Consider the following 10,899-nt stretch of genomic DNA (forward strand, 5'->3'; position numbering starts at 1 on the left):
TGATGTACGGCTCAGCATTGTGCTTGGCGATGTACGGCTCGGCATTGTGCTTGGTGACATACGACTCGGCATTGTGCTTGGTGACGTACGGCTCGGCATTGTGCTTGGTGACGTACGGCTCGGCATTGTGCTTGGTGACGTACAGCTCGGCATTGTGCTTGGTGACGTACGGCTCGGCATTGTGCTTGGTGACATACGACTCGGCATTGTGCTTGGTGATGTACAGCTGCTGCAGTTTTCGACCATGAAGCCCCCGACGGGCGCAGGGTTTGTGCTGATGTTACCCGAACCAGAGGAGATCTGGTTTCTGCAGTTATGGAGTCAGCAGAGCGGTGGGGACTTTTCTGCCCTGTGCTCCTCAGCACTCGGCCCCCCGCTCTGTAAAGTTAAAGGGTCTCCATTTGGTGCCTGAGTTGCTGCAGTTCCTTCGACTTTTCAATATCATCACTCACAGGTGATGGGGGAATACTTAGAAGGGAAGAAATGTCATGAACGGACTTGTTATACCAGTGGCTCCTATTACAGGACTGCACTGGTATCAGTGAGCTCTTTACCTCTAGGAGTTCTGTCATGTTAGCAAAGGCAGATGTCATGTTGGGAGGCCGGATGTTAGGGTTAAGGAGCCGGATGTTATACATCGGTTGCGAGGGTCCAGACGTTATACACCAGGAGGAGGGCCGAGGGTCTGGATGTTCTATACCGGAGGGGTGTCCGAAGGGCCATATCTTATACACCAAGAGGGGGCGAGGAACCGGACGTTATACACCGGGGGCCATGAAAATAAATTAAAAACCTGAATTGAATGATTGAGACGTGTCTTTTATAGTGTATATGGATAGTGTATGGACATATAATGTCCCATATACACTATATGCTTAGTTCGGGCAGCATTATTCTACCGTCTGGTTCATTTACACATCCTACATATTAATTGGCGACTTTATGCCGCCTAATAACACACTCCTAAAGTGTCTAAAATCACCAGGGTGGAGCATTTCTTGAAATGAGCAGTAATGCTGACTGTTTCCTTATATAAGTGTTCGTGGGTGGAATTGCTCCTGTGTAAGAGGTATCAGAGGATTAAGGTGCCACTGAAAGGGATTGACTGATTCACACATGCTCACCCTATGTTTTAAAAACAGGTTTTTCCAAGTAGCTCTGAAAATAGGTGAGGGATGGGTGCGTTTCCAGGGGTTATATTTAGAAGCATGTAAATAACTCGAAGAGACAATATAACCCAACCTCGGATATCTATTCTTATCAAACAAAACACGCTGTGCTCAGTCCAATGCCACATGCAAACTGAGGGACAGCATCCAGAGGAGGAGGAGGAGGAGGAGGAGAAGGCCTGGTACATGGGTCTGAGGGCATCTGAAGACCTTCTGGTCCTCTCCAGCTGTAATTACCAATCCTAAAGGAGCTGACCACTGGCGATAGATGGTTGTCAGCTCAGACCCTCACTACTAATGCATGCAAGGCTGACTTGGAAAGGTTTCCCATAAACAGCATTTATCACCTACCCGCAAGTGATAAATGTATAATCGGAGATGGTCCAACTGCAAGACCCCCGCCAAACCCAAGAATAAAGCAATAGTCAGCCTGCATGATCATTGCCGGGTCATTCAGTTGCATTACCACTGAACTCACAAAAGGAGCCCCCTGTTATTGAGATTAGTGGGGTCCCAGAAGTCAGACCACCACTGATCCTGTGGACAGGCAATAAAGGTTGGTGATGGGAAAACCCATACATAATAGATAGAAGTTAGTTACTGGTTGAACTAATCTTATGTCACCACTGGACTCTGCTGCAGCGACTTCTACTCCGATCGCCAGACGACGCTGCGTTCCTGCCGTGGTTAGTGCTGGTGATGGGAGAGGAGTCGATGCCAGCGGCGCCAGTGGGTGCAGACTCCGATCATCCACTGGGCTGGGTTTCCTTGGGATCTGCACTACCACTGGCTGACTGTAGGTGGCGTGTGTCTTCCAGCTGAGGTTACCATCATTCAGCTACACCCAATGGCAAGACACCACAACCTTCTTAATTCCCCTCCTGTCTGCTGACCACTGCCAGAGAGAGTTCTGATATTCTGGTTCCTGTTCCATTTAGTGATTCTGGTGTTCTGACTTCTGCTTGTTTCCTGACTACCTTTCTGCCTGTTTATGTACCTCACTTCCCGATCCGGATTTGACCTCTACTTCGTTTTCTGATTACGTCCTTGCCGGCCGGTTTTGTCCTTGCTCTGCTATTCCTAGTTTGACCCTACTGTCTAGGACTGCAGCCTTCCACAGGTAGTGATCACCTTAGGCCCTGTGTAATTCCAAATCCCTGTATAGGGTTAAAGGGTTTCAGGGTTCTGGGGGGTCCTGTTTGGTGAGTGGCTTCCCTCTAGCTTGTCCATTACAGCCTGTCTGAGTCTGTGGATCCAGGCAGGCGTTACAACTGAAGATTGTTTCACCGACGGGCCATATCGGAACTTAAACCGTCCGCCAAAGTGGCCATATCGGAACTTGGCCATACATAATCTTCCTAGCGTCTTTCCAACTGATAATATCACCAGTCGACTTGAACGATCGTTCTTTCTTAAATTTCACCCGATGATTATTTGTTGTGGTCAGTTTCATAAACTTCATTGTAATGTTTATGGGGCCCTATAAGTTCTGTTCACACTACTGCAGGAAGGAATGAAGGAAAGAAAGGAAGGGAAGGAAAGAAAGGAAGGGAAGGAAAGAAAGGAGGGAAGGAAAGAAAGGAAGGGAAGGAAAGAAAGGAAGGGAAGGAAAGAAAGGAAGGGAAGGAAAGAAGGAAGGGAAGGAAAGAAAGGAAGGAAGGAAAGAAAGGAAGGGAAGGAAAGAAAGGAAGGGAAGGAAAGAAAGGAAGGGAAGGAAAGAAAGGAAGGGAAGGAAAGAAAGGAAGGGAAGGAAAGAAAGGAAGGGAAGGAAAGAAAGGAAGGGAAGGAAAGAAAGGAAGGGAAGGAAAGAAAGGAGGGAAGGAAAGAAAGGAAGGGAAGGAAAGAAAGGAAGGGAAGGAAAGAAAGGAAGGGAAGGAAAGAAAGGAAGGGAAGGAAAGAAAGGAAGGGAAGGAAAGAAAGGAAGGGAAGGAAAGAAAGGAAGGGAAGGAAAGAAAGGAAGGGAAGGAAAGAAAGGAAGGAAGGAAGAAAGGAAGAAGGAAGAAGGAAGGGAAGGAAAGAAAGGAAGGAAGGAAAGAAAGGAAGGGAAGGAAAGAAAGGAAGGGAAGGGAAAGAAAGGAAGGGAAGGGAAGAAAGGAAGGGAAGGGAAGAAAGGAAGGGAAGGGAAGGAAAGAAAGGAAGGGAAGGAAAGAAAGGAAGGGAAGAAAGAAAGGAAGGGAAGGAAAGAAAGGAAGGGAAGGAAAGAAAGGAAGGGAAGGAAAGAAAGGAAGGAAGGAAAGAAAGAAGGGAAGGAAAGAAAGAAGGGAAGGAAAGAAAGAAGGAAGGAAAGAAAGAAGGGAAGGAAAGAAAGAAGGGAAGGAAAGAAAGAAGGAAGGAAAGAAAGAAGGGAAGGAAAGAAAGAAGGGAAGGAAAGAAAGAAGGGAAGGAAAGAAAGAAGGGAAGGAAAGAAAGAAGGGAAGGAAAGAAAGAAGGGAAGGAAAGAAAGAAGGAAGGAAAGGGAAGGAAAGAAAGAAAGAAGGGAAGGAAAGAAAGAAGGGAAGGAAAGGGAAGGAAAGAAAGAAGGAAGAAAGGAAGGAAAGAAAGAAGGGGAAGGAAAGGGAAGGAAAGAAAGAAGGGAAGGAAAGGGAAGGAAAGGGAAGAAGAAGAAAGAAGGGAAGGAAGAAAGAAGGGAAGGAAAGGGAAGGAAAGAAAGAAGGAAGGAAAGAAAGAAGGAAGGAAAGAAAGAAGGGAAGGAAAGAAAGAAGGGAAGGAAAGAAGAAGGGAAGGAAAGAAAGAAGGAAGAAAGAAAGAAGGGAAGGAAAGAAAGAAGGGAAGGAAAGGAAAGAAAAGAAAGGAAAAAAAAGAAAAGAAAGAAGGGAAGGAAGGAAGGAAGGAAGGAAGGAAGGAAGGAAGGAAGGAAGGAAAGAAAGAAAGAAAATATTGCCATAAACTGATGTTAAAATAGGGAATCCAAATGAATCATATGATGGGAAGCAAAGGGGAAAATTGGATTGAAAGAGCAAAATGATCTTTGGAGTCTCTACACAGGTTTAGTGGCACAGTCCCCTGTTCTGCCCCAATATAATGGATCACACCCCCCCCCCCCCCCCCCCCCACAGAGGAGATCCCGTAGAGGTGACTCCACATGAGCTCGATGAGCAAATGACGCCCATTTTCTCTACTTTGCTGGAGCCAAACAGTGGTCTACAATTGTTAAAACATCCACAGGCAACTAACCGCAGTCTAAAGACCATGAGCAGCTCCAGTACACAGAGCAGGTGTGAACTTTCAATTATCATTGGTAGAGCTAATAAGAGCAGCCATTGTGCAGCCAAAAAACAACAGAGGCTAGTGGGGGGGGGGGGTCATTTTATTTTGCAAGGAAATAGCTCTCTCACCTGCAAAACCATTAGTTTGCAAGGTTTTGCATATGAAAGAATTAATCCCCTCCTTCCCTTCCAAGGAAAATCAAGTTACTGTTTACAAGCAACTTGAAAGTTGCAGAGGCTCCGGGACCTGGTAACTTTGGGGCTGATCCATCTGGATTTAGCCTGTAGGTTTCATTCCTGATTTTAGCTTACAAAAAGCAATGAAGCACTTATCACCCTATGGCCGTCAGCGCATCCCTGGCATTCCGAGAATCTGCAGATTACTAGAAAATAAAGAACGTCTGATGCCTGGAGGACAAAGAGCCTCACTATGAAGGTGGCAGTGATGGCAGCCATACCGAAGAGCGCCGCACCTCCCGGCTAGAAGTACTGAAACCTCCTCAACAACTGACAATTCACCATGACACGTCACAACTAGTGATGAGCGGGCACTACCATGCTCTGGTGGTCTATACTCGTACCTAGTGATGAGCGGGCACTACCATGCTCTGGTGGTCTATACTCGTACCTAGTGATGAGCGGGCACTACCATGCTCTGGTGGTCTATACTCGTACCTAGTGATGAGCGGGCACTACCATGCTCTGGTGGTCTATACTCGTACCTAGTGATGAGCGGGCACTACCATGCTCTGGTGGTCTATACTCGTACCTAGTGATGAGCGGGCACTACCATGCTCGGGTGGTCTATACTCGTACCTAGTGATGAGCGGGCACTACCATGCTCTGGTGGTCTATACTCGTACCTAGTGATGAGCGGGCACTACCATGCTCTGGTGGTCTATACTCGTACCTAGTGATGAGCGGGCACTACCATGCTCGGGTGGTCTATACTCGTACCTAGTGATGAGCGGGCACTACCATGCTCTGGTGGTCTATACTCGTACCTAGTGATGAGCGGGCACTACCATGCTCTGGTGGTCTATACTCGTACCTAGTGATGAGCGGGCACTACCATGCTCAGGGGCTCGAGTCTCGTAACCAGCAGTTGGATGCTCAGATGGGCGCAACTAGAGTACCTTAGTATAATGGAAGTCAATGGGGAACTCTTCTGGAAAAATGTTCGAGTTTTCCGTTGACTTCCATTATAGTCAATACACGAGTTGAGCCCGTCCGAGTGTTTGACTGCTGGTTAAGAGTACCGAGCATGGTAGTGCCCACTCATCACTAGTTACGAGCACCCGAGCATGTAAGTGTAATTAGTGATGAGCGAGCACTACCATGCTCGGGTGCTCAGTACTCGTAACTAGTGATGAGTGGGCACTACCATGCTCGGGTGCTCAGTACTCGTAACTAGTGATGAGTGGGCACTACCATGCTCGGGTGCTCAGTACTCGTAACTAGTGATGAGCGGGCACTACCATGCTCGGGTGCTCAGTATTCGTAACTAGTGATGAGCGGGCACTACCATGCTCGGGTGCTCAGTACTCGTAACTAGTGATGAGCGGGCACTACCATGCTCGGGTGCTCAGTACTCGGAACTAGTGATGAGCAGGCAAGTACAGAGCACCCGAGCATGGTAGTGCCCGCTCATCACTAGTTACCAGTACTGAGCTCCTGAGCATGGTAGTGGCCGCTCATCACTAGTTACTAGTACTGAGCTCCTGAGCATGGTAGTGCCCGCTCATCACTAGTTACCAGTACTGAGCTCCTGAGCATGGTAATGCCCGCTCATCACTAGTTACCAGTACTGAGCACCTGAGCATGGTAGTGCCCGCTCATCACTAGTTACTAGTACTGAGCTCCTGAGCATGGTAGTGCCCGCTCATCACTAGTTACTAGTACTGAGCTCCTGAGCATGGTAGTGCCCGCTCATCACTAGTTACGAGTACCGAGCACCTGAGCATGGTAGTGCCCGCTCATCACTAGTTACCAGTACTGAGCACCTGAGCATGGTAGTGCCCGCTCATCACTAGTTACAAGTACTGAGCACCCGAGCATGGTAGTGCTCGCTCATCACTAGTTACCAGTACTGAGCACCTGAGCATGGTAGTGCCCGCTCATCATTACTCACAACATAAAACTTTGCACGTGCACACGACAAAAAAGCAATGAAAATTGGGGATGGTGGAAATCTGATAGGGCCGATCAGATCTCTAAGGCACGAGCCACTTTCGGCTCAGGTTACCAGGTTTCCTTATGGCAACAGAAGATGAATGATAGTCAGAGCTCATGTGACCATCTTATCTACTCACCGTCAGTCCTCATCCTACGGCTTTGGTCAGGCAACATGCAGATGACACTGCGGCGTGTGACAAATCATTGCATCGTAGCAGCGTAAATATCTATGTTCCATCGGTCAGCTGCTAGATTCAAAACTACAACTCCCAGCACGACCGGATAACCGCAGGCTGTCAGGGCATGCTGGGAGTTGTAGTTGAGAAGCTGCTAAAGAGCCAAAGATAATCAATGTCTCCCCCATAAAACCTCCGCTCTGAACTTACGGATGCTCCGTGCTCCTCAGCACCGCAGACCATTGATCCACTGGGCTCCAAATCGCTGCCGATGAAGTCGTCTTCAGACTCCTCAAAGGATGAAGCCGAGGAGAGACCGGAGGAGCTGGACAACTTGCGTAGAAAAAGGGAAGGCACCGGGGACCCTCCGCAGCCACTGTCCGAGCAAGGCGACTCGGCCTCACCCGAGAGGGGGACGTCAAGGCTGAACCCCGTTTCTAGGAACTGGGGAGACAGAGACGGGGGCAGGCAGCGCTTGGGACTGACATCTCGGGTGACAATAAGTCTCGGGATGGCATAGCTGTGGGTGTCAGAGTTCAGAATAAAAGGGGGTCCCCTTCGGTTTAACAGAGAATCGCCACTCTGCGCGGTTTTGGGGGGGCAGTCTGTATCCGGGGGAGTAATGGTTAATTTAGGGCCACCGATTCCAGAGTCAGTAGTCCACAGTTCCTCAATGGGACAACGATGAGGGTGATGGTTCGATCCCATGTTCCCATCCGGGGGCACAACAGAGATGGTGACGTGCGATAAAACCCCTCCGCTCTGGGTCGTGGTGGCTTCACAAAGGGGTCTTCTGGAAGTTTGTTCCCCCTCTATGGGGTGATGGACTCCGTTCTCTCTACAGTTACCATCCACGTGGTCCAAAGTGTCCAACCCTTGGCCGCCAGTTGCATCCGTCCGCCCGGTACCCTCTAGGGTCCGTTCTGTGCCCTCCGATATGCGGAAACCGTCAGCAGGTGACCCCAAGACCGTCTTCTTCCCATCTTCCAACCATGATCTTTCTTTGGCGGTGGCCGGACCGGGCTTGGCGGCATTGCACTTGGACATATCCCTTCTGAGCCGCCCACCCTGCCCATCCAGTCTCATGTCAGGTGTGCCCGGCGCTGTGCCCTGGTCAGCAGACAATGGACCCAAGTCCAATGATCCACAATCTGCTGAAATACTCTGTGCTGCGCTGCCTCTAAGCCTATTACCAGTTACACTCTGCACTGTACTGGGTGCAGCGCTGCTGCCAGCATCAGACCTTTCCTGGATGAGACTTGCTGATGGTTTCCCTTCTAGTTCAGGCTGCTGTAGACTTAGTTTCTGCTTTCTTCTATTAGGCGGCTGCCTCCTGCCCTTTTCCGGACAAGCGAGCTCCTCAGCCGGGCTTTTGTCTTCTCTTCTCCGCCTCCTTCGCACTCGGAGGCGCTTCTTCCACTCTCCGCCAGCGGAGAAACCTACAGCAGCCTTCGCTGCGCGATCTGAATAGTTTTGTCCCATCACAGCCACCGTTACACGGAGATTCCCTCCTACTATGAATAAACGTCACCAATCAGAACACAGTGGGCGCTGTCTGGCTCTAGGCAACGCGTTGAGCGCAGCGATATCACTGCGCATCGAGAACTTTTATTCTCTAGATTCTAAACAGTATTCCTCCGCATTATAGTTGGGCGCCTTTAAAAAGTAGTCCCGTGAGTTATTTCTGCAGGAATCTCGGTTCTGTTATTTTCACGGAGCTCTTCCTCTTTACAGTCTTATCTGTGGAGATACAAACATTACACAGTGTAAACCAGTGGCAGCAAGCACCGGGAGAGAACAATCGGTGAAAGTCATTGATAACAGAATGAAGCGGGGGTTTTAGGGGGATGTCATTGTTTTACTGACATAGCATTGAAGGGGTATTCCCATTTCTAAGATCCTATCCTAATATGTAGCAGATCTAATAATAATATTAGCAAATATCTCCAATTAGAAATGTAGTATAGTTCTCCATATATATATATATATATATATATATAGATATATATATATATATATATATATATATATATATATATATATATATCTATATATATATATATATATATATATATAAAAAGCTGAGTGTATATATGTATGTATATGTATGTCCGGTAAAGGAATCCGCACCGTTGAATTTACAATCACAGAATTTTGCACAGACACTCTATGTGACTCATGGAACGTCATAGACTATGTTTTCAGGGGAAAATGTAACCCCGTGCATCTGTGCTTTACAGTTATTCGCCAAAAAACCTGCTTACGTCTGATTTTTCACTATAGGCAATGAAGGACATTGTTAGTATAAGAAGCTTATGTGTCAGATATTATGATTTTGGTGGAGAGACGGATAGAGAGACAAAGAGACAGAGACGGATAGCGATAGAGACAGACAGAGACAAAGAGAGACACAGAGAGAGAGACGGCTAGCGATAGACAGAGAGAAACAGACAGACGGATAGCAATAGAGACAGAGAGAGACAAAGAGAGACAGATAGCGATAAAGACAGACAGAGACAGAGAGACAAAAAGTGAGACAGACAGACGGATAGCAATAGAGACCGAGAGAGACAAAAGGACAGAGAGAGACAAAGAGAGAGAGAAACAGAGAGACAGATAGCAATAGAGACAGACAGAGAGACAAAGAGAGAGACAGAGAGACAGATAGCAATAGAGACAGACAGAGAGACAAAGAGAGAGACAGACAAAGAGACAGAGAGAGACAAAGAGAAAGACAGAAAGAGTCAAAGAGAGAGAGACAGATAGCGATAGAGATAGACAGAGAGACAAAAAGTGAGACAGACAGAGAGGTGGATAGCAATAGAGACCGAGAGAGACAAAGAGAGACAGAGAGAGACAAAGAGAGAGAGAAACAGAGAGACAGATAGCAATAGAGACAGACAGAGAGACAAAGAGAGAGACAGACAAAGAGACCGAGAGAGTCAAAGAGAGAGAGACAGATAGTGATAGAGACAGACAGAGAGACAAAAAGTGAGACAGACAGAGAGACGGATAGCAGTAGAGACAGAGAGAGACAAGGAGAGACAGATAGCGATAGAGACAGACAGAGACAGAGAGACAAAAAGTGAGACAGACAGAGAGCCGGATAGCAATAGAGACAGAGAGAGACAAAAAGACAGAGAGAGACAAAGAGAGAGACAGAGAGAGACAGATAGCAATAGAGACAGACAGAGAGACAAAGAGAGAGACAAAGAGACAGAGAGAGACAAAGAGAGAGAGAAAGAGAGACAGAGAGACAGATAGCAATAGAGACAGAGAGAGACAAAAAGACAGAGAGAGACAGATAGCAATAGAGACAGACAGAGAGACAATGAGAGAGACAGAGAGACAAAGAGACAGAGAGAGACAAAGAGACAGAGAGAGATAAAGAGAGAGAGAAAGAGAGACAGAGAGACAGATAGCAATAGAGACAGACAGAGAGACAAAAAGTGAGACAGACAAAGAGAGAGACAGAGAGAGAAAGACAGAGAGACAAAGAGAGAAAGACAGAGAGAGACAGACAGACAGAGACAAAGAGAGAGAGACAAAGAGAAAGACAGAGAGAGATAGTAACAGAGACAGACAGAGAAACAGAGAGAGACAAAGAGAGAGACAGAGACAGAAAGACAGACAGAGAGACAGACAGAGAGACGGATAGCGATAGAGATAGAGAGAGAGACAAAGAGAGACGGATAGCGAGAGAGACAGAGAGAGAAACAAAGAGAGAGACGGATAGCGATAGAGACAGAGAGAGAAACAAAGAGAGAGACGGATAGCGATAGAGACAGAGAGAGAAACAAAGAGAGAGACAGATAGCGATAGAGACAGAGAGAGACAAAGAGAGACAGATAGCGATAGAGACAGAGACAGAGAGACAAAACGTGAGACAGACAGAGAGACGGATAGCAATAGAGACAGAGAGAGACAAAAAGACAGAGAGAGAGAAAGAGAGAGACAGACAGATAGCAATAGAGACAGACAGAGAGACAAAGAGAGAGACAGAGAGACAGATAGCAATAGAGACAGACATAGAGACAAAGAGACAGAGAGAGACAAAGAGAGAGACAAAGAGAGAGACAAAGAGAGAGAGACAGATAGCGATAGAGACAGACAGAGAGACAAAAAGTGAGACAGACAAAGAGACGAAAAGTGAGACAGTTAGCAGTAGAGACA

General features: G+C 47.4%; 1 protein-coding gene across 1 annotated transcript; it reads right to left on the reverse strand.

The window, feature by feature from the left end:
* Window positions 1–6,846: 6,846 nt before the first annotated feature.
* Window positions 6,847–8,208, reverse strand: LOC142251803 (uncharacterized). The gene has a single exon (XM_075324852.1). It carries the CDS (start codon window positions 8,206–8,208, stop codon window positions 6,847–6,849), a length of 1,362 nt encoding a protein of 453 aa, XP_075180967.1.
* Window positions 8,209–10,899: the final 2,691 nt, after the last annotated feature.

The sequence above is a fragment of the Anomaloglossus baeobatrachus genome, chromosome 9 (genome assembly GCF_048569485.1).
Source record: "Anomaloglossus baeobatrachus isolate aAnoBae1 chromosome 9, aAnoBae1.hap1, whole genome shotgun sequence".
Lineage (NCBI taxonomy): Eukaryota > Metazoa > Chordata > Amphibia > Anura > Aromobatidae > Anomaloglossus > Anomaloglossus baeobatrachus.